This window comes from Drosophila elegans, unplaced genomic scaffold, assembly GCF_018152505.1.
Source record: "Drosophila elegans isolate 14027-0461.03 unplaced genomic scaffold, ASM1815250v1 contig_149, whole genome shotgun sequence".
Classification (NCBI taxonomy): Eukaryota; Metazoa; Arthropoda; class Insecta; order Diptera; family Drosophilidae; genus Drosophila; species Drosophila elegans.
This window is the reverse complement of record NW_024545513.1, coordinates 8,707,671-8,731,592: the sequence shown is the minus strand read 5'-3', so window position 1 is coordinate 8,731,592 and position 23,922 is coordinate 8,707,671. Positions and strand designations below refer to the sequence as shown.

Below are 23,922 nucleotides of genomic sequence, written 5' to 3'. Positions count from 1 at the left end.
TTCCGATTCGAATTCTAATGGCAATTTGATAAAGTCGAATGTGAAGTGCGATCATAAAAATTTCCATCCCGCTCGTAAATGATGAATCCCTGAAGTCGCGTCGCCGCCAAACAATTGATCAGTACGTTTTTAGTGCATTTTTACAGCACTTTTATTCGCCACAGCCCGGCCCAAGAAATTTCTGGTGTTTTACGACCTGGATTAAGGGATACAAACAATTCATTAAGCACACATATAATTCGAAACTTTTTACACATTTTACGATCCACCTTTTGTGGACAAACATTGTGTGTTTGCAGCCCAGACAATACTAATCTTCGGGGATTTCAAGGAGTGAGGATTCTTTGTGTGTAAAAAAAAAACATTACTTTAGGAGTTGGGGGAATACTAATTAAATGGCATTTTCAATGAATATTCGTTTTATTGGTTTTTATTGAGGTAAATTTGGGTATTCTTTCTCAAAGAAGAATTTAAAATCGAAATTTTCGGTAAACAAAATCTTAACCATTAAAAGGTATTGTGAAAGTTCAAAAATTTAAATAATGTCCCATAGAACAAATACCTGTGTATTTTACAACACTGCCAGAGCTTGCTTTTTGAATTCTGACTGTACTTGACTCAATATACGATTGTTATTGGCAGTACGGTTGCCAAACAAATATCGTTAGCGCCATTAAAGCAAATCGATACCCCAGAAATAAAATTCTACGAAATCGGTAGACATTGCAGAACAAAGGAATCAAACAACGATTTAAATATTCAATAATAAATTAACTTAAAACTTGTAAAACTGTAAATATCTATAAATGCGTTGAATCAAAGTGGACAGCCCGGGTAATATCGAACCAAAAGCAGCGTGGCCTAGAGATGGAACTAGAGGTGGACTTCACATATTATTTTCCAGCTTTGAGAATTGCCCTTCAAACTTTTTGCCAAAATGCAGGATGTGAAAATGGACAGGAGTCATCTCCTGCGCGAGATTGCCAGTCGGCCTGCCATTTGGGACACTCGCATTAACATCGCCTTCCGCCGCGATCAAATCCGCTCCGAATGGAACGACGTGGCCAGTGCGATGCAGTGCAGCGTCGATGTTTGCAAGCGCAAGTGGAAGGGTCTGCGGGGCAACTATCGCAGCTTGCTGCGCCGCGTGGGCAAATGCAATTGGCAGTACTTCCACGAGATGGAGTTCATGCGGGGTGTCTTCGTGGAGCCGCAAAAAGGTGCGCATGCGCAGGAGTTGCAACCGCAGGAGTTGCAGCCGCAGGAGTTGCAACCGCAGGAGTTGCATCCGCAGGAGTTGCAACCGCAGGAGTTGCAGTCGCAGGAGGTGCAGGTGCCGGAGCAGAAGGTGCAGGTGCAGGAGGTGCCGGAGCAGAAGGGGCAGGCGCAGGAGGAGCATGTGTCCCCGCAGAACCATCCAACGAATTCCGAAGGAGGTCTGGTTTTTGAGATGAAGGAGACACTCTTCTATGTACCGGAACATGTAAGACCCGGACTCGATCTCGACGAGGAGCTGGCCATGCGATGGGACTGGAATCCATGGATGTGGCACCTAGACACCAATCTATTCCTGCCCCTGGATCCAACTCTTTATCCCACAGCGCCGAAGACGGTTTATCGGAAAATAATCAGCACATATAGAAAGGCAAATGGTCAAGTAGTCTTTTTGGTGAAGTAATTTTTTGGCAAATTGCACCACTTATATATTTTATAATAAATAACACGTTCTTAGAACATGTCACTGCCACAAACCTGTATTTATAAATAAATACTTTTTAATCATTTTAGACACCAGTGTTTTGGATTTATTCGAAACCGAAGCTGGGATGCTGATAATTAATTGTGATTAGTAGGCTAAAGATTTGATTGCTCCTTTTTTAACCTCTTTAACAGATGTGGCTTAGGTTTAATTATCGCAATACTAAAATGATTAATTGAATTGAGTAGAGGATTTTGTTAATATTTAGAATAGCAACTCATAATTCAAAACTTAAGTATTACTTAATTCTTTAATTAACACATTTCCGGGCATGCTAAAATTATTATCTATTTTTTCTATTTGTTTTTATTGATAACGTTTGCTATATATTCCAGCTACTTCATTCATCAGGCTGGATAATTTGCAGACTATTTAATACTCAACTTGAAACTGTTAAACAATTAAATCTCGAATTTAATGAACACGCTTAAAATTCGTCAAGGATAATAGAGCATTACAAATTCCGACTAAGCCACAAGATAAACAAGGCCGCAAAAGTTCACTGCACTTCAAATTGGCTTAAGTGCTTACCGAGAGTCCAGTTCCCCTGCATTCTCACTCCTTTTGGTCCTTTCACAGCTCGAGATCCTTGGGCACGAACGGCAGCATCCTCAACCTCTGTGATCCTTTCGGCTGACCGTAAAGATGCCTAATTACCCCCGGATGGACGGCGATAAAATTGTATCTATTAGTTTGCATTTGGCATTGTGCCGGGAGCTAAAGTTTGTCGGGCAAACAACATTTACATAAGCAATCGGTATCGCAATCTGGCGATCTGGAGATCTGGAGATCAACGACACAACCCTTTGGCTGCCGGTCTATGCAAATCGATTGGATTGTTTGATCCTGCGGTGTGACCTCTCCTTCTTCGTCTTCCTTTGCATCCCTTTAAAGAAAGTGCCAGTATTTGAGTCTGAATTAGGATCCAAGATGACTTAAATATCTGAGCTGTTAGAGCAGAGCGAACAGGACATTCGTTTGGCGCGCAAACCAACTCAAGATGTTTGTCCTGTCAAAAAGAGGGAAATAAAGAGAGCGAGCGGCACTCACGTCACATTGATTAATCGTCGAGGATCCGAATTTTCCTACAGCCGTGAAATCAGAACCTTTGACAAATACAAATAGTTGGCAATTTCCTCGCCGATCCTCCCCTGATCTGATCTGGTCTGGTTTTTGGGCCACTTCCACCTATTACTTATTGCTCACGTCATATGGGATTAGAGCCTGCTCCATTTATTGACAGTTGCGACTCATTCCGCTTTATTTCCCCGCCCCTGAGTCTGTGTCCCATGTCCCACTATATATATCTTGTACCCTGACATTGATTGAGTTCGCTCGGCGTCTTGAATCTTGTCGCCTCACAGCTTCGCTAATGATCGTTATCACTTTTTGGCACTCTCCAGAGACGGAGATCCTTCGATTTCACTTCATTAGAGATCATTTTATTTCATTAACAAGGCAAACTCAACAATATCAAAGGGGGTTAAGAGTGTTCCTCACTGAAACAGTTTTATTTTGCAAATGAAAAATTTTAAGCGAAATTTGCTTCACAAAGAAAGATGTTATTTTGCTAAAGCTAATCGATTTTTTTTTTGGCCAAAAATCCTTACAACACAACATTTTACAAATAAGATTAAAATATTTTATGATTGATATTAAATAATGTTCATACATACTATATAATACAAAGTACCAAAAGTTATTATTCAGGGACTGGGGAGAGTGTTTTGGAAGTGCCAAATAGATCGCGCAATTTCGCAGCTTCTGCCACTTTTGGTTCCGGCAATTTCCGGCACTTAACCCTATTAGGCCGCCAATTGTTGTCCAATTTACAACGGCAACATGTGGCAGCACTTGAGCTGAACTCCTTCAACTTATTTTTTTGCTCCTATTTATCCATGGTTCCTTAGATCCTTAGACCGCCGCGCCTCTCCCCCGCTAAACGCTGCCTGCACTGCAAGAAAATTAAAATGGTATTGGTTTTGCTTAAATAATTTGTTTAAATTTTAGAGTTATAATAATTTTATTGATAGAGATAATTTGTGTTTGAATATTACTTGCAATGTATTCTTAAGACTTAATCAAAATGCAGGAAAGAAAGCAAAATGAATAGGCTTTAATTTTTGTTGGCAAAGAATTACATACTTTTTTTTACAATTCTTATTAAAATAAAAAATCATTTGATGCTTTTTTTTAAATTAAGATAGCAATATCTTTTATATATCATAAGTGTATTTTGTGTACTTCAAGTGTAATATATTTTGTATGCCTTTGAATATTTTTTTTTCTTCAAATTTTGATCTTAGGATGTGGCATGAATTTCAGTGTACAATTGCGTTGGTGTTTGCGACGACAGCTGTCCCCGAGGACGCCCCCGCCTCTGCCCCCGCCCTCCTCATCCGCCGACGCATGCCACGATGCGATTTTGTGTCCTTTTTCTTGGGCCTGCTCCTTGTCCTCGTTCTTATCCTCATTTCGATACCCATGCTCATTCCCATTTCGCCTTTTGTGTTTGCAGTTGACTCGTGCTCGGCATTCTCGCGTACTCCCTTTTGGCGCACTTTTCGAAAAGATGTTTTTGCGCCAGCTCCTGCTCGAGATCCCGATCCCGATCCTGATCCTGTTCTTATGTGACATTTGCCAAGAGTGAAAGAGAGAGACGGGCAAATCAGAGTACACCTCCGCCTTCACCTCCATCTCCACTTGAGTTCAGTTCGGGATTCAGTTTCTCGGGCAGCTGGATGGACTCAATTGAGCAGAGAAATTGAAAAACGAAGGCAGCAGTAGCAGTGAAACACAATGGATCAAGGCATCGCATCCGATCTGCGACAGAAGCGAAAAACAAGGATCACAAACAGGAACTGGACAAAACAATACCCAAGGGTCCAGAGGTATTTACCTAAAGGCATTTAATAGACATCGTACAAACGGCAAAAGCAACAGCCCAGCCATATTTACTAAAGAAATAATGTCATATACTTTACATCTTTAGGAAATCATATCCTAGATAATTGCTTAAAAATTGCATAACATTTTGTATCCTTTTTAAATAAAAAACTTGTAACACAGACCACAAAACTTCGAGGGCATTAAATACCATCATTTTCATGCATATTTATAGAAAATTAAACCACAAAGGTATACAATCTGTTCTTAAAAGGTCAAACTCACCAAGGCCACAAAAATACAGTGCAGATTGTTGAAAAACTATTACCAATCTGGCATTTATTGGCTATCATTACTTTAATGTTTTACGAAAATGCAGATCTAATGTACTTCATAGCAATGTTTGTTCCAATTTTGTACTTTAGATCCTTGCCAGCTGGCTGTGCAGGATCAAAATGTACTATATGTACATATATCTCCGCCCCCTCACGATCGGCTGACATATAACTGGCATAACTTAGTTATGGGTCGCTAGGTCGCACAGTCACAGTTTGCAGAGGCACTGGGAGAAAAATGCCACTACCAATGGAATTTTATGAATCTTACATGTAAGAATTTATTATGGAAAATACGATTTTTATTAAAACACAAAAGCTATGTACAAAAGCTAAGTTGACAAACCATTAAACTTTATTAATTTCTAACTAAATATATTTATGGTTGAAATGAAAACTTTCTATTTTTCTCTCCGTGCAGTTATGGATCGGTGGATCTCGGGTACAGTTAACAAGGACCTCGAATCCTGGCCTACACATTCAATACAAAACCGAAACCGTAGAATTCGTTCGATTCTATGCAAATTTATGCAAATGTCCACCGTTTTGTAGCCTGTCGTTTGTCGTTGGTGGTTCGCCATTTGGTTTTTAGGTGGTGCACAGGTGCGTGATAAGTGCCGTGTAAAGGACGCACAGGATATGCCTCAACATTTTTACTGCCACAGAGGGTAGGGTACACGTACACCCCCACCCCAGAAATGCCTTATCCAGAGTCTAGTGTACCCTACCATCCAGTCGGAGTTCGCCAAAGTCCCAGTCACGATGATGAATTCAGGGGCGGAACGTGGAACTGGGATCCGTGAGAATCCAGTTTACCGCATAGATAGCCACGTAATATATTGCCAAGTAATCCCCACAAAGAAGCCCGTTATCCCTAATTAATGGTTGTACTTATCAAACGTTAACAAGGATGCAGTTTTGTTTGTGTTACACGATAAAACTTTAATACCTCTCGAGTCATTAAAATGAAATAAATGAACTTGCTGTACCCAGCTCCAAAAAAATAAACTAGTTACAAGCACTTGTTTCTTAAATCAGTGTTTTATTTGTCAAAAAAAAGGGATTCTTAGATAGTTATAGGATCTGTTTCAACATACGGATTCCAAGGCCATGCTGCGCTTTTAGCCACACAAAAAAAAAGGATTTAATTGTAACCGAACAGTAGTCAAAAAGTAACATTAAAAGTGTCGCCCCGGTGCGTCACTTCTCCACGAACAGATCCTCGGCGAAGGAGAAGCTGAGGCGTCTCTTGGTGACCGCCTCCGCCAGAGCGGCGCAGGATCCCCTGGCCACCAGCTCCTCCTCGAAGTCGCTGGTGGAGTTGTGCCCACTGTCCGGGCTGATGTGGCGCCTCTTCTGGGCGGCGGACCGGTGGCCGGGCACTCCGGATCCGGACCTGGCCGCGGCCAGCAGCTTCTGCGCCGACTGCCTGACGCTGGAGGAGATCTTTGTGGTGATCTTCCTCTTGCGCCGCACCACCCGCTGCCTGCGGAGCTGCAGGGAGTGCCGCTTGCCCTGGGATTGGATGGCATTGGCATTAGTGGGCAGTGGCAGTGGGGAGCGCACCTCCCGCTCCTCGAAGCCATCGGCTGGCAGGGAATCCCTCCGCGAGGGCGACTTCCAGTACTCGCACAGATCGCTTGCCGGATCGAAGGCGGGGCGGTAGGTGGGCGAGTGGGTCTGCAACTGGGCGTGGCTGTTCCGGAGCACCTGCTGCCTGTGCCGCTGGCGGAGATGCTGCCTGGGCTGGCGCAGATGCGGCACCTTGCGGTTGCTCTCCAGGATGGCATCGATCATGCGCTCCAGGGTCACATCTCCCATCTGGCTGGAGCTGAGTGTGGTCTGTTGGCAGGCGGTGGCAGGAGGAGCTGGTTGAGGCAGTGGCTTCTGCTCCAGGTAGCGTGGCTTCTCGAAGTAGCTGTCCGGGATGCCCACGCCGCGCAGGGCGATCAGGGAGCCAGGGATGACGGCGGCGTTGGGCGAGTACTCCGCCTCGAAGGTGGGCAGGGTGCAGGCGAACTTGGGGGGTTGGCATGCAGCTCCAGAGGCTGCTCCTCCAGATGGCGGAGTGGCCAGGATGTTGCTGAGATCCTTGAGCAGCGGCGTGCGGGTGCAGGCTGCCGGCAGCGGAGTGGAGGTCAGCTGGTTCTCCTTGCCCTGGGCCAAGCCCATACTCCTCCTCATCTTGAGCTTGCCGCGCAGGGCGTGGAACTCGCTGTAGCTGGAGCCAACCACCTCGGCCTTCGGGTCCAGCGATCCTGTTTCCGATCCCTTGGCCAAATACGAGTTTCGCGGCTGGTTGACAGCCCACTTGAGCATCTTGCCAGCTGCTGTCTGTCGCTTCGTCGCAGCCAAGAGTTCTGGAAAGTGGCAAGGAGATAGGGCTAGTTAGCGATTGTCTATTTGCAAAACTTAAAGAGGACAGGCAATATGAAGTAGGAAAAAAAAAGGAGCGAAAACCCGACTAACTTGTAGCGAAACGAGTTTCGCAATGGGTTTCCTTGGGATTTCGGCAAGGATTTGCACAGCTGAATAGCAGCCTCCTGATTTTCGCAAGGAGTTTCTGGTTCCGCTCGTCCTTGCGAACAATTGAGCAGGCACAATGAGCCCCGGAACAAAGGAAAAGCGCGCTAAAGCTTCGCGAATTTCTGGTTCTCCGGTTTCCAGTTCCATCGCACTGCCCTCCAGCTGCGATTCAGCCCAAGGTCCTGCCTCGAACCTGGTCTCGTGTGCTCGGGTGGTGCGTCGGCACAGGGAGAAAATATCACCCAAATTAGCCCTACATTCTATGCTTTCATTTGCCATTTTTAACGCTCCTTTTAAAATACCTAAATCCCAATTAATTTCATCTTAAACATACAAAGCTTATTAGAAACTATATTTACTGTTAAAATATGGTTCTGGTTTTCTATGAAAAAATAATTTAATTCCTCTATCAATGGAATATTTCTGAAATTCTTTTTTTTTTCATTAATTTTCTAAACGATTTAAAAACAGAAAATTTGTATTTTTAACATGATTTACTTTAAGAAATTCGATTGCTTAAGAAACGATTAGAAGTGAAACTGTCTATAGAGGAAATTTTCAGATCAAAATGGTAGTGCTGGCACACTCTAGTCGTCCACCTATTCCTATTTCGATTTCGATTCCGATTCCCAATCCTCTGCCCCATCCGCCAGTGGTGTCGATCTCCGGCCACTTGAGTGGATGAGCCGATGCCAGCCGATGAGGGGGATCCAGAGGATTCGAAGGGTTTTTTGCGATGCGTGCTAGTATTTTTGCGCATTTTGCAGCCGCCGCTCTCGTTTTGGTCTGAAGAGCACTCGAGCACTTGGTACCGGGAACACCGAGTTCGAAAACCCATTACCCATTACCCATAGCTCATGGCCCAAAAAGCCCAAAATCGCACGCGCACAATTTATGGATTTTCAGGCGATTTTAATGGGGTGTTTTTAATTAAACCCCGCCTTCCCAGACTCTTCTGCTTTAATGCATTTTTAATGTACATTAGCCGAAAAATATATGCACACGTGTTTTTTTTTATATTCCATTTCATGTACTTCACTTATCTTTACCTTTTTTAATTGTGTTTTGTTTTGTTGCGAATTTTCCGCGATCTTGTTGTGTATCCAAAGTAGAATATTTGCTTCGTTTTTCACAGTTTAAAAAAAAAAATGTTTATAATTTGTTTTTTTTTTTCACGGTAAAAAAAAGGAGTGATAAAGAGTCGAGTGTTGCGAATCAAAATTTTAAGTGTCAGAACTTCTCCTTTACGCGATCGCAGAGGAACACACGTCCTGTCGTGGCAAGTAACGAAAAGTGACTGATTCTCCCTTCGCACGCAACGTTGCGTGCTCACCTCGCCGAGCAACTTTAACCACTCTCGCTCTCGTCGGCTCACCCTCTCTCTAAGGTCACTGAAAAAAAAACCTTTATGATTATGGTTTCATTTTAGAAGTATTTTAAGTAAGAAACTGAATTTTTATAATGTTACAAAGATTATTCCAAGGGAATATCTTCATGACAGTACAGAAATACCTCAACGACTGAATTGCTTTAGGTTTTTGCAAACCTTATTTTGGCATTCGCCTTTAGATGGACAAGGGCTAAACATTAAACATATAAATAAATGTTTTATTTCCCAATCGTTGTTTGAAAGCATGCCAAACCAAAGGGATTTTCTTGTTTTTCACTGTGTATTGATTGAACAACCACCTTTTCTGCAGCACCTTTCAATATTGAAGGTGAGATTGCTGCTAACTCTCTCTCACTTTTTTTCTCCCTTGCTGAGTGCTGAGAAATTTCTAAGGGATTTCGGGAGTGCATTCCCTTGGACTGAACTTGAAAACCTACTGCCACTGCCACTGCCACTATGACTACCACTACCCCTGCAATGCCAACCCGTCCCGCCCCCCGGAGCGATTGGGTGAACGGGTTGATATTGAAATTGAATGCTTTGCATGCCTATTCCTGTCCATCTCTCATGCTCATGTCAATTCAGATCACTTGGCATTTGTCAAGTTCGGATTTCCATTGCATAATGTTTGACAAATGCCCCATTAACGATCAGCATATATTATTTTAAGGGCTCGCAAGGGACTTGTCATTGGGATATCATTTGGGCGATTGATATACATATTCGAAAATTGATCGTTTCCAAATTGGGAAAGGCTGATTGAGATTTTACTTTATTTATTGTCTAGGTGATATTTGGGAATTATTTTAAGGACTGTAAATTCAGGAATTTATTTAGCTAATCGTAAAACGAATTTTTTAGTTTCTCATGTTTCTAAAACATATATAATTTTAAATGACAATTTATTTAACAGACAATAACTTCAATCTAAAACTTAAAATATTTTACATCTTTTGTTTAAATTTTGAAAACCTTTTCTAAGTATTTTTTTTATATTAAACGTAGGGATTTTTTCATTATGTTAATATAACTATTTTAATATATTACAAAACAATTAAACAAAATAAGTTTGAGGAAATATTATTTTTAAACATAAACCGATTTAAAAAGATCGCACAAAAGTGTCAGTTTGAACAATACATTCGCTGCCTTATCCCGCTTTTGATAGCCCTTTTCTTTAAGTTCAGCCTTGGCCCAGATCCAATTATTCGCTATGTTCTGCATCACCTATTGATCTGCAGATCCCTTTTCTTGGGACTTCGACTGATCCTGGGCAAATAACCCGATCTAGGAGCCTCAGGTCCTTGAAGTGCCTGCCTGTCAATGGATGCCAGCTTTTCACAGCGATCCCAAATCAATCAAAGGATCTGGGTCCTGTGAACATCCCACCCCCCTTTTTTGCCCGCCAGAGCCTAGCCTTATCGAGCAGGCAAATAAAAATGTGAAATATAAAATATAAGAATATAAAGAAGAAGGAGCAGCCAGAGGGAAGCCCTGTGCAAATACAAATGCTCAGCGCTCAGGGAGCTCTCGTTGGAATTCTAAATTATGGCCCATAATTTAGGGCCAGGTTTTAATAATTTTGCGCGCCCCGAAGGAGAAAGTAATGGGAGAAAGCAAAGCAAAGGTGAGGGAGAAAATGCTCGGCTAGCCGTGCTAATCCCCGAACAGCTGTCCGGCCAAGGATTGTGGGTCCTGAGGTTCCTTGGGTTTCCTTGGGTTGAGGTGGTTCCTTCCTTACGTCCTGGCGCTATCAGTGTGCGGCGTGTGATTCAAGATTACTCCTCCCCGACTCCTCTCCCCTACCTATGTACTTTCCACTTTATCTAGATGTCCTTGCCGCCGCACGTTTTCCCGGCGATGACGAGCGGAATGGGGCGGCAAAACAACAGCCTGCATTGAGAAAAAAAAAACAAAATATTAAATTTTAGATCGTTTTGTTACCATAAAATATATATAAAAATTGTCAAAATATATATTTTATTTGTATAAGCTAGAAAAAAGGAAAAAAAAACCAGAACAAACAAAAAATATATTTCAATGGGTAAAATATGTTTGAGATTGTTATATTCTTGTGGTTGAATTATCAAAGTTAAGCTTTAATACTGAAATATTAAATAATAAATAATTTTCAATTACACATTAAATATTATAGCTATTAAAATATAAATTAATATAAATATAAGTAAAACTTTGTTTACTGTATAAATATATATATTTGTTTTCAAAGTCTGTTTTAATCATTTAAATAACGTAATTTTGTTCAATTCTTTCAGCTAAACATATTTTAAATACCTATATTATGACAATTTTAACCAATTCCTTGCACACATTTTCTCCACGTGTAGAAGAAAACACCATTGATTGGAAAAGCGATTGGTAAAGAAGCAAAAGCGGCAGAAAAACGGTAGCAAATCCGAGCGTGAAGTCTTTGCGCCAAGGTCGCCGTGCAATTCTCCATCTATGAAAAATTGCACAATTGTTGGGCAATTTATTAGCGGCAAGGCTGGAGGAGGAACTGGAAAATACAAAAATAAATCGGAAAAGGGGCTCCTCCTGCCCTAATTTATCTTCCTTGTCACCCTCTCCCCGAACAATCCCTATCCCTTCCCTCGGCATTATCCTTCGCTATCCGGCCAGTGACCAATGCGTAAAATTGCCTTTGATTCAAAGGGACTGGCACGGATTATTGGGAAGATGGCACATCTTAGGGCAGCTGCTGCTGGCCATCTTCGACGATCGCCGCCCAATATTATTGATTTATTTCAATTTGCTTCGTTTTTTCCCGAGATTTATCGTTGGTCACTCAACATTACCGGGCAGCTGATCGGTGTCCGAAGTGCCAGGCACCATAATTTCCATTTTTTTCCCCCTCAATGGGACAGCAAATTAGGGCCTAGTTCAATTTGGTCTGGGAAAGCGCGCCTCTCGAATATCAATTTTGTGAAACGAAGGTTTGAGATTTATTTGAATAAACTATTGTGGGAAAACCCATCAGGAATCTAAATTTGTTTAAGGTCTCGGTAACTTCATTTGAAGTGATTTGCCTAAACAAAAGAACTTGGAAATACCTTGGGAAAACTCATATCTTTTATTATTTTCAAACAAGTAAGATTAACTTTTTTGAAAAATTATAAAAAAAGTTCCCAATTCCTACAGAAAATATGTAACCAAATAAAAAAATAAATATAAAAAATAATATATTTTATATATATTAATTGAAATTTTCTTTGGTTACTCTCATAAAGAAGCTTCACAAAATAAATGCAAACAAAAATATGCAAACATCGATAATTCTTATAAAGATGTCTTACCTTATTGGAGTTCCCATGGGTCTGATATTTTAAAAATCCCATGGGGGTGGTCCTGATGAACTCATATCACTTGAACATCTCTAATTGTGCCAGCAAGAGCCATAAATTAAATCCCACTCGGTGGTCCGGAACTGTAAGGACATTGGCAATCTCCGTAGGACCTGCTTCAATCAACTTCCTATCTGTAAACTGAATAAAAATGTGTTTAGTTCTTGCACAAAACTGTCAAATAAATTGGGCCAGCAATATGACAAAAACAAATAATAACGATGGGCAGATGTACTGCTTCTTGCCGGATAGATTTAATTCTACTTTCCTCAAACGGACACTCGGCGGCTGCAAAAATATCTAAGATTGCGCTGCGAGGGGAGAAAGCAGGATCGAAAGTAGAAGGGCCGGAGGAGGACGAAGGAGCAGGAGCCCTTTAACCAATAAATTGCAAAACAATTGCACAATTTTCCACAACATTTTTCTCCGAGCAGCGCTGCCGTTCCTCAGCTTGTCCCATAAACAATGGGCCAAAATTGTACAATGCCCAAGTTCCTGTGCCGCTGCTTGTGTGTTGTCCTTTTCTTGGCGAAAATCGAAAAAGAAGGAAGAAAAAAAAACAAAACAAAATTGGTATAGTAAATATTGTTATAATTCGACTGTTAAATACCTGTTAATATTTTATTTTAGCTTAGATACGATATAAAAATCCTATATTATCAAATGTGAATAAGGTTATAATATAAACAAATATTCTAGAAAATCATATTTACATCGTTTAACAAAATGTAAGAAAAGAACAGAATCTATTTTGTTTTAGATCATAAATTTTAAGATTTATATTAGTTTTAATTTAATATTTAATCTTAATAACCCCTTTAAAGAGGTCTCCTAAACAAAATTTAATTTTTGATTAAGAACATGCAATAAGGATGAAACCTGGTATACTCCAAATCCTACAAAAACTACAGGGTATAAATAGGAAACCAAGGTGAAAGGAGCCACACGCTGCGAGAAAGGTAATTGAAAATTATGTTTTGTGGCGTAAGCGGCGTTGGGAACAGCTGGCCAGCTATGTTTCGTCCCCCTCGCACTCTCGCTATCACCATATCTTTCTCATTGAGAACTTGGCCAACTGATCATCAACGGTGGCCATTAAAAAATCTCACGATCATAGAAGATTCGCACAGCTGTTGCCAGATCGTAAATCGATCGGTAAATGGTTATAAAAACTGATCGTCAAGATAAGTTAATGTAGATCAAGGCGTATCGTATCCTAAACTACGTTTCCAATGTATAAGAAATTGTGTTCCAATTTGTATTGCATAATGGTTAACTGGAATGAGATTACTGAGTTGGTTTAGTTTTTAAATTCAATATAAATTTATATAAATTTCAAATAACTTAATTTCGAAGTTTCCATTTTAATATTTAATTTGAAGTTTGGGATTAATTACTTTTGTTTAATATTCAAAAGGAACTTTTATAATAATATGTACTCAAAGAGTACAAAATTAAGTGACAGTAATATAGATTAAAAAAGACAAAAAATACGTAATATTTTGAAATTAAGAAATAAGATTCAACAATTATGCTCTTTTTGCTATGAATAAGTTTCATTTCATTTTTAATAATGCTTGGAAATTTGAGAGCAGTGAGGAGAGCAGAATATCCATAAGCGCCTAGTATTATGAACATCGAGTGAAATATATTAAGCATTATGAAGAAACTATAAAATATCACCGATTTAATTTTTCAGACTAATAAACATAATTAATTTCTCATTCTCATATATTTTTGGTGTGCTTGATTCAATTTCTTACAACTCTACCATAACAAGGACACGAAATACGACTCCCCCTGCCACCCACTTTCAATGGTTGAATGCGCGGGTTAGTTGAACGATCTGCCCTTTCAACTGGCACTGTTGCTCTCTCCAGCCGTCTGCGCATGCGCAACATGTCCGCTCTCCCGGTCTCTCCTGCTCCCGCTCCCGCTCCTGATCCCGCTCTCCTCTCCGGTTAAACCATGTCTCACCTTGGGCAGCTAAGGGTTCTGCGGGTTTAGGCGACAGTCATTCAACCAGCGAACGGCAAAGGGAACGCACACACAGTCGATCTCCCAGAAAAACGCGACGGGTCAAGCGCAACACTTAAACAAAATTCGGTCGTTCATGCACTTTTATAATTGCCACAAAAATATATTCCGAAAATAAATCAGTGAACCCAATTTTTTTGTTGTTAAAAAACATCAGTGCTTTAAACGAAAACCTATTAACGAAAAGGTAAATTCAAGTGATTGCAAGAAAAAAAAACTAAAGAAATCTCTTTCCAAATCAAAATCACAATACATCTCTGATTTTTGGTTTGCTTAAAACATTCATTCATGTATGAAAATTATAAGATCTTTTTCGGCACTCAATCATGTATGAAAATGATAAGTTCTTTAAAGTTATGCATCAAATAATTGGACGATTGAAATTTAAATACATAAGAACCCAACAAGTAGTGATTATTTGGTACTCAATCAAGTATAAAGTTTAAATTTTGAAAAAGTTACCACCGCATAAGCGTCAAGAGATTTTTAAAAATTCATAAAAATAATTGACCATATCAAGTGGAGAGGCAATTAAATTATTAAGGTCCAGCCAAAGGCTGCCCGTGGTCCAGTTAATTGCTCGTGAGGAGTGGTTGGTTTCGTTTTTGATTTCATTTCTGCTGCTTGGCTGACTTTGCCATATCAATATATATATATATATACAAATATATGTCTATATGTATGGATGTGCATATCGCGGAAAAAGCGCGCCAAAATTGCCGAAAACTCACCCGGCAACTTTGCTGCTGCCCTTTTTTTTTTGTTTGCTTTTCAAAAAGTCAAGTTCTGGAATGCGAGAACCAGAAATAACAATATCCCTTGCTCTTTTTTCCTTGCAGCACCCACTACAAGTCGGAATCGAAGCCAGACAAAGAAGATGCTCAAGTGGGCCGTCAACCAGCCGCGACCCTCGTACTTGGCCAAGGATGAGGTGGTGGCCACCAGCGATTTGGTTGGCTCCAGCTACAGCGAGTTCCACGCCCTGCGCGGCAAGCTCAAGATGAGGAGGAGTATGGGTTTGGCCCAGGGCAAGGAGAACCAGCTGACCTCCACTCCGCTGCCGGCAGCCTGCACCCGCACGCCGCTGCTCAAGGATCTCAGCAACATCCTGGCCACTCCGCCATCTGGAGGAGCAGCCTCTGGAGCTGCATGCCAACCCCCCAAGTTCGCCTGCACCCTGCCCACCTTCGAGGCGGAGTACTCGCCCAACGCCGCCGTCATCCCTGGCTCCCTGATCGCCCTGCGCGGCGTGGGCATCCCGGACAGCTACTTCGAGAAGCCACGCTACCTGGAGCAGAAGCCACTGCCTCAACCAGCTCCTCCTGCCACCGCCTGCCAACAGACCACACTCAGCTCCAGCCAGATGGGCGATGTGACCCTGGAGCGCATGATCGATGCCATCCTGGAGAGCAACCGCAAGGTGCCGCATCTGCGCCAGCCCAGGCAGCATCTCCGCCAGCGGCACAGGCAGCAGGTGCTCCGGAACAGCCACGCCCAGGTGCAGACCCACTCGCCCACCTACCGCCCCGCCTTCGATCCGGCAAGCGATCTGTGCGAGTACTGGAAGTCGCCCTCGCGGAGGGATTCCCTGCCAGCCGATGGCTTCGAGGAGCGGGAGGTGCGCTCCCCACTGCCACTGCCCACTAATGCCAATGCCAATGCCATCCAATCCCAGGGCAAGCGGCACTCCCTGCAGCTTCGCAGGCAGCGGGTGGTGCGGCGCAAGCGAAAGATCACCACCAAGATCTCCTCCAGCGTCAGGCAGTCGGCGCAGAAACTGCTGGCCGCGGCCAGGTCCGGATCGGGATCGGGAACCGGAAACATAGCAGTTCCCCCTCAGAAGATACGGCACATTAGCCCGGACAGTGGTCACAACTCCACCAGCGACTGTGAGCTGGAGGAGGAGCACTGCCAGCTCACGAGAGGATTGGGTGACGAGGAAATGGAGGTCGCCTGCCAGCTGGATGGCATGTGGATGCAGGCGCAGGCGCAGGCCAGAGATGCCACCAAGAGACGACTCAGCTTCTCCCTGGCGGACCATAGCTAATCCTCAAGGATATTCCTACTCTTTTTTTTTTAAACAACATATTTTTTTTCATAGTCATAAGAGTGTTTTTTGGTCGGAATAAATCATTTTTGAATGCAAAACTAGCCTGGACTAGGGGTTGACTAGGCAAAGGGACTGGGGGTCTGGGTCTGTTCATAATTCGGCTGAAACCACAAAGAACCAGCAGTTTATGCAAAACACCTCTTGAAGCTCAACGGAGCGTGGAAGGTAGTTCCTCCGAGAACCAAAAACCGAGTATCGAGGGCCCAAGTGGCCTTCTTCTTTCCCATCTTTCCCACAGCGATCGGGGTAATAAGCGTTTAATGCTCCGATAGCAAGCTATAGGGGATTCCATCCATCCAGGTCCGCAACTTGGACTCTAATGAGGGCCAGCCAAAGGGGTTGCGCGATAATTGTCGCAAGAAACTACTATTTACGACTCAAATGTCCACGATATGTGGGATCTAACGTGTTAAAGTCTACCTGGAACTAGATAACCGAACAGGTAACCGAAATTCCATAAGAAGGTGTTTTTAAAGTGCACTTAACTCTAACTCGGATCTAAGACGAGGTAGTGGTTTCAACTGCCTCTGAATCAGGGATTTTCTTAAGGCTTCTGTGGAAGCTATCCTATAAAAGTGCAATAAAATTATAGTAATGGCTGTGTGAATTGCAAATGCTTTATGGTTATGCGATAATATCATGAGTTTCTTCATTTGATAAGGGGTAAGCATAACGCTTGGAAGTAACGTACATAAATTTTAGAATATTAATGTAATGAATAATAGTGAGCATAACGCTTAGAGATAAAGTACAAACATGTAGAGCAATATTTACTCATAAGCAGAATCTTTAAAATGGGCAGTACAAAAATAAGTACGGGTTATATTTCATATTATTTCATAACTTCTTAATCCTGAAGTCAATTATAATATATAAGCATTTAAATAATATTTTATGTTTACACACATAAATATACTTTTCAATGTTATAGATCTCCGATACTATAATATGCCTATATACCTATATTTTTAAAGTTTATACAGTGATTTTCTTTTAGAAAATCAATTATTCTTGAGTTTATTGAGTTTCCGCCTTTAAAGATCGCTCTCACGTTTGAAAAATCTTTCCCACCAAAAACCCAGTTGCAGAAAACAGAAAACTTGTTTTACATAATCTTTACTTGTTAAATAAAAAAAGTAACTTAAACTTGCCTAATAAGACGACCGCCTGCAGAGCAAGGGACAAGGAGTTTAGTAAACTTACAAGCCTGTAATTATAACAGTTTATATTCAGAATTCTAGGAAAACTAGCGACTAGAGCTCGTTAGGAAAAAGGGATAGCCGGCAGACATCCTGCAGGGACATTCCCTCAGCTCCCCGAGGAGGCCAATTACAAGGGATCTTCGATGGCCAACTGGCCAGATGGATGTCAACCGGATCGATGGGTCGCCAATTCACAGAGTCCACTCCGCTCTCCAGAGGCGGCGTTAAATGAGCTGTCATAACATTTTGTGCAACCCCGAAGGGACGAGGGGAGTGGGCTAAGCCAAAAGCGTTAACACTTCGCCGTCTGGCAGTGAAGAACTTCCCATGGCAATGCTCAGTAGAGCGTGAAACTTTCATATGCAGATGATGGCATGATGGCTTGATGGCTGACCATCATCTCTGTGCGCTGTGCGCTGTGACAGGCAAAACAAAGTAAAATACTTTATTACGTGATGCCAAGGAGGTCGAGCGGTCGAGCGGTCAAGCAGCCTGGATAAAGGATAAAGGATCCATATAACCCGCCGAAATCAGGGCAGGTCCCCTTGTCAAACCCTCGTCCGCGTCCTGAACTTTCGATTTCCCAACACAAAAAAAAAAACAGTAAGAAGGTTAATGCCGATGTTGATGTCGCTGCCGCTGCTTTTTTTTTTATTACACTCACTCTCGCTTTTCTTCAGTTTTCCACCGCGCCGTTTTGGGCTATTGCCCATTATTATTGTTATTATCTGGTTCTTGTCCGTCCTACTAATGACCGCTCCCTAAACTTCATTGTTCCCGCTCTGGATTTTTAACGTAGTCAGTTCAGTTGAGTGCCGTCCAGTTCCGGACTGGCAGTCTCATTAAACATGCATTTCTCTAATTTCGTTTTGATTGAAAGTGAAACGGATACTTACGTATTCCAAAATCCGGAAGTGCCATGTAGTTGGGAACCTCGGGGATCTTCGCTATCTTCTGGTTTCGGATGGTCGCCGAGTAATGAGTCGAATGTTAGTTGAGGCAAGGTTCCGTAACCGATTGTAGATATGGAAAATCTGAAAAGGAGAAAAATCTAAATTAGTTTTTAATTTTAAGCACATTTCTTAGATTAATTTTTTTTCATATTATTTTCTAATTTCTACTTCTAATTTTCTATCATATTATTAAATTCAATGTATTATATATATATGTATATGTTTGTATATATAGTACATATTTTAATTTAAAAGAATATTTTGATAAGTTCTATACACTATACAATTTTGCAGGAAATTATCTATCATATTCATAATTTGTATTTTTTGACATGTCTCTATTTAACTTATAAATTTTATAAATAATCGGAACAATACATAATTGTTCGACAAACATCGTTGAAAAATGCATTTTAAAAGTGATTTCCGAACACTTTAAATTGAAATGTTGCCTGTAATTTCATGTTGTGGGCACTTTAATAGAGAAAGAAAGATGTTCCCGGGCAGAACAATGAAATCTGCACTCAATCCGAAACCCATTTTGGTAAATTGAGAAAATTGTGAAAAATCGCCCATTAAAAGAGGGCACACTCCAAACTCTAATTGCGATTTAAACGTTTCTCGAGTGGCGAAAATGGAAACACCAGGCACACCAGGCACCCGCTTAATTTTGGACAGTGACAAAAGTCGCCGGGGGCATTGGCATTGGCATTGGCATTGTGTTGTATCGGTGTTTTGGGCTCGGAAAATGGAGAGAGACTACCGAACGAACCGTCGATTGACAATATTTAACGCACCTTTCGACCCGCACTTTGTTGAAGTTGTTAGTCGAGCTGCCGCCATTGCCCGCTTGAGATCCGCTGGCCACGCACGCGTGCCTCCTCCATTATCGCCTATCGCATATCGCCTGGCGATCTGATCGATCGCCGCGAACAGTTGCAAAAACAGCCCGAAAACCCGAAAAGGACCCAGAGGGCGGGTTGAGTTGCAGTTTTCCCGGTTCCTTTGCTGCTTTCCTGCATGTCCTGCATGTCCTGTCAGGAAGTCAATGTCACTCGCCAGCGTCGACGTGTGCGAATGTGTCAACATGTGCAAAAACAGTACAAAGGACATTTAGCGTTTAACAGTTATGTCGTCGGGTCCTGCGGGCGCCCCTCACTTCCTAGGAAAAATATCCCCGAAATTGGTCATCAGTGTGGCATTCTTCCATTTCCATCTTGCTCTTCTATCTGTGGATTAAAATATCTATTATATATGTTTTTTTTAATATTTAAATAATATTCTCAGAATATATATATTTAAATATATAAAGAGACTTTCAAGTTATGATATTAAATATTGCCGAAATTGGTCATCAGTGTGGCATTATTGGTCTGCCAAAATTGGTCTTATATTAAATATATATTTTAAATATGTGTAGCTAAAGCTCTAGTATTAATATTTCAATTTTTAAATAAGTTCTTTTAGGTACGAATTGATCAATTAGTTTCAACTATTGCATTTAATGTTAGTTTTTGAAAATTCAGTAGACGAATATATTTAAATTATTATTATTTTTTAATAAAAATGTAAAGGAAAGTGGAATGATGTATTAAATGTTTTAAAATGTATTTCATTATTTTTCTAAAATGTTGTAAAATAGTAGGTGGAGTAGAGCACCGTAGAAGGCGCTAAATGTGCCCTAGAAACGGGAGTCGGGAAATTTCTAGCGAGGTTCTAACAAGCCGTAACCCTCGAAACACCAAATATCACCTGTTGGCCAGGGCAATGTCCTTCAGTTTCCTCTGCTCCTTGAATGTCCTGCTGCTGCAGCGGCCGCCCTTGACATTTCGACTCGTCCTCGTTTTTTTTCGGTCCAATTAGGCCGCACATAACATGTTATTTGGCCGGCCAAACCGCACATCATCAAGCACACTCGGCCAACGGCAGGTGTAAAGGTCACGACAAGTGGCCAGGTCCAAAGGATCGACCTCAAAGGTCCTTGGCCTGCGGTCACAGCTGAAAATCTAGACCAAGTCGATGGGAAAGTCTCTAAATGGGGATTATAAATATTGAAGAGAGTCAATTATATGTCAAGAAATAAGGTATTAGATATATGGTAAATTTACTCAGTTAATATTTTAAGCTAAAAATGCATCTAAAAGTATGTATTTAAAATAAGCATAATAATATATAATAAGCATAATTATATATAAGTATTTTTACAATAAATTTTACTATGATTAGAAGTAATATAATATTTCAAAAATTAAACTTCTCATTAAACAATGGCAAAATTAGAACATAAAAACCCTTCAAATAATTAAATCTAATAGAATAGATAGCAATTATTTTGCCTAATACAAAAAAGTGTGGGAATCTTTATTGATCCAAAACATGCAGATATTTACTGTGAGGAAACGTTCGAGGAAGTTGCATTAAAAATCCTAATTTCAATATAATCCTACAGAGCCATGGAAATAATCAATCAATTTTTTTTTTGCTGTCGAAGATCTAGACTCGGGCCATCCCAAAAGTGTGTGGCCAGGAAAGGAGATTGCGGATATTTTCATAAATATTCAACGCGGAAGCGCCTAACCCTTGGACACAATCAATCTTATGGGTTCTTAGATCTGGATTAGACTCCCCCCCCTGCTTTGCATATGCTCTGCATAATATCGCCATGCATCATCGTCGGGGCCACTGCCATAATTGCCAATATTCCTCACGGAACCCAACACTTCTAGTGTGTTCTAGGACCAAGAACGAAAAAAAAAAAAAAAGAATGAAAAACCCATCAAGTTTCAGTCAGGACAACCCTTTACCTTGCTCCCTTCTTAGGGGCAGGACGAACAAATGTTGCACATCATCGGGTCGCAGTCGCATATCATTAATGCAAATCTATGGGACTGTCATGTCATTGACAATATTATTATAACAATTGCCGGCACAGCACGGCGAGATCTTGTGCGAAACTTTGAGCGATCTTTTTCGGCAATCTTTGTTGCCATCAATCCCTTTGATACTTCATTAAGTGCGGCTCACTTGACAGCAGTCTCCCGGGATGTGACAAAATCATCCGTGCATCCGTGCATCCGAGAACCCTTCTTCATCTGCCCCGATTCGTGAGAGCCTGCTCTGTTCTGCTCACTTGAAGTGCGCAAAAATTTAAATGAGTCTGCGACGCGCCAGCGGATTAGAATTGAATCGTTTGCAATTTTCCGCATTGCACTAATGTAAGGAAATTCGGGGGAAATGCAAAATGCGGATAAGAAAGGGGTAAGGGTAGGGGTAAGGGTATGGTTAAGGGTAAGGGTAAGGGTAAGGGTGACAAATGTTAAATTATGGGATCCTTCCTTCTTTTCGCGCGCGCACTCTCCAATTCCAACTGATTTTACAAACGCACTTCACTGCAAAGGTCGCGTTTCTTTCATGTGCTACTTGAAACGGGTAGGTATTGTAGTATCTCGGGTGCATAACGTTTAGGGGGTGCGTCCTGTACAGGTTCCTGCCTGGCGTGTGTTCCGCAACAGCGCTCCTCGCTCCTCGCTGCACTGCGCTGCACTGCCCTGCCATGTGTGGCCATATGGACTGGAGTCTTGACAGGCGCGACTAAAAGTCGCCCGACTTCGACTATTTTGCATAGAATTCTGAATTCCGACAGCAGCGCGGCAGCTGTGACTATGCAAAAAGTCAACAAAAGTAGTGAAATATATTAAAAAAAACCAAAAAAAAGAACCAGAAAACTTAACATTTAGCCAGGCAGATATTTCAACCCCGAGTTTCTAGTTTCAATTCATTAGGATCCAGTTTTCTAATTTCAAAGTATCAATCTATTTAAACCTGGTAAAATGAAATCCCTTCATAATTGTAAAAATATTTGAAAATAATATAAGTTCGTATGATTTAACCTGTCAGCAATTATATATATTTTAAAAATATTTCTGTTGTTACTTGTATATTTAATATATAAATCGTTTCAATTATAAACAAAAATATAATATCAGTTCTATTTCCTGTATTTTTTGTACTTTATAAATTACAAATTCTTAGCTCAATGCAAAATTTTGTGACAAGCTTACACAGCATCTATGTGAAGGATCTCAAACTTTTGGGCCTAATGCAAATAGCATCAAGGGTTTTTGAAAAATGTAGAAATAAAGAAAAGGGCAGATGGAGGATGCCAGTCCACGAGGACGACTACGCCTAACTATGCAACTTTGTGCTTGCCATTTGCCGTAATTGAAGTTGAGACCCCGGCGACACCCAAGCCAAAAGTCTCTCCAACGAATCAAATATCATATATCAACTTACATATCAAAACAACGGATGGCAAACAACAACAGGAGGGAGTGCGGGAAAGGTCCAGGTAGAGTCACATCCCCATCCACTGCCATTACATGCAATCACACCTTTTGCGGGGCCAAGGAGGCAGAATCGGAGACGGAGACGGAGTCGAAGTCGGAGATGCCTACTCCCAGGAGGCAGCTGCCTTATGCAAATCACGTTTATGCTAATTCCCAGGACACACGATAGCTTCTTGGCGCGTTTATGAATTATTGAACTATTGGCAGTCTAAGCAAACATAAATTGAGCAATAAATTGTTCGAGGGTCGCGGGATCACAACAACAGACAGACAGACAGACAGTCGAACAGACAGACAGACATGAGCGCTGTCCACGGGGACATCGATACGCGTGAGTCCTTCCTTTTCCTCTATTTTTTAGTTCCCCATGCAGTCCATGCAGTACACAACATGTGACATGACGCAGTCAGAAAAGCAGCAGCAAATGCAAATGCAAGAGCAAAAGCAAAAACATAAGCCAGATCCAATTACGATAGGCACTTCGTCGGCCAAGTGGAGATGGAAAGGAAAGCGGGCCAATTAGACGAGTTAGTCGCCCGTTTGATGGGTCCAAATTGAGGTAACCACGTGACCACGTGACCACGTGCAGCTGACAAGCGCACTGCAAGTTTGCCCATGGCAAATGAAGATATTACGGAAGCGACTGCAAAAGAAAGTGGCTAGACAGGGGATATTGCTTTTCAATTAATAAAAATAGTGAATCATTGGGTTTTTAAGAAACTCCTTTATGTGCTACAGATTTTGTGTAACCTTGGCAAGTGAAGATTTCATCGAAGCGACTAGAAAGATATTGGAAATGTATAGTAAATCCATTTGTTTTGTTAAAAAAAATACTATTTGCACTATGGATTTGTAGTCACCTTACCCAAAACAAATTTAAAATTTATGATGAAAACTAAAATGCCCAGAAATCAGGATTATTAAAAGCCCGTTATAATGCCTATACAAGTTTAGCATATATTTAAGATCATTTTCATTTTAAAAATTATTAGTACATTATACGTTAGTATTAAAGA

The 23,922-nt window shown here is 41.3% G+C and overlaps 3 protein-coding genes across 4 annotated transcripts; 2 read left to right on the top strand and 1 right to left on the bottom strand.

The window, feature by feature from the left end:
• The first annotated feature begins 744 nt into the window (after positions 1 to 744).
• On the top strand, positions 745 to 1,738 carry LOC108136371. The gene is made up of 2 exons (XM_041710705.1): positions 745 to 879; positions 944 to 1,738. The coding sequence occupies exons 1-2, from the start codon at positions 868 to 870 to the stop codon at positions 1,676 to 1,678; spliced, it is 747 nt and encodes a 248-aa protein (XP_041566639.1). The 5' UTR covers positions 745 to 867; the 3' UTR covers positions 1,679 to 1,738.
• Positions 1,739 to 6,002: 4,264 nt separating this feature from the next.
• On the bottom strand, positions 6,003 to 8,807 carry LOC108136398. The gene is made up of 2 exons (XM_017257508.2): positions 8,556 to 8,807; positions 6,003 to 7,340 (listed from the first exon to the last, which is right to left on the bottom strand). The coding sequence occupies exon 2, from the start codon at positions 7,297 to 7,299 to the stop codon at positions 6,181 to 6,183; it is 1,119 nt and encodes a 372-aa protein (XP_017112997.1). The 5' UTR covers positions 7,300 to 7,340; positions 8,556 to 8,807; the 3' UTR covers positions 6,003 to 6,180.
• A 5,488-nt stretch (positions 8,808 to 14,295) lies between these two features.
• LOC108136402 lies at positions 14,296 to 16,443 on the top strand. Of its 2 annotated transcripts, none has more exons than XM_017257511.2 (2): positions 14,296 to 14,482; positions 15,135 to 16,443. In XM_017257511.2, exon 2 carries the CDS (start codon positions 15,173 to 15,175, stop codon positions 16,340 to 16,342), a length of 1,170 nt encoding a protein of 389 aa, XP_017113000.1. In that variant the 5' UTR covers positions 14,296 to 14,482; positions 15,135 to 15,172; the 3' UTR covers positions 16,343 to 16,443. The 2 variants fall into 2 exon arrangements, with proteins under 2 accessions (XP_017113000.1, XP_041566451.1); XM_041710517.1 differs by lacking the exon at positions 14,296 to 14,482 and adding an exon at positions 14,883 to 14,887.
• Positions 16,444 to 23,922: the final 7,479 nt, after the last annotated feature.

Coding starts and splice junctions, on each gene's coding strand:
- LOC108136398 (XM_017257508.2), bottom strand. CDS start 7,299: ATGCTCAAGTGGGCTGTCAACCAGCCGCGAAACTCGTATTTGGCCAAG.
- LOC108136402 (XM_017257511.2), top strand. CDS start 15,173: ATGCTCAAGTGGGCCGTCAACCAGCCGCGACCCTCGTACTTGGCCAAG.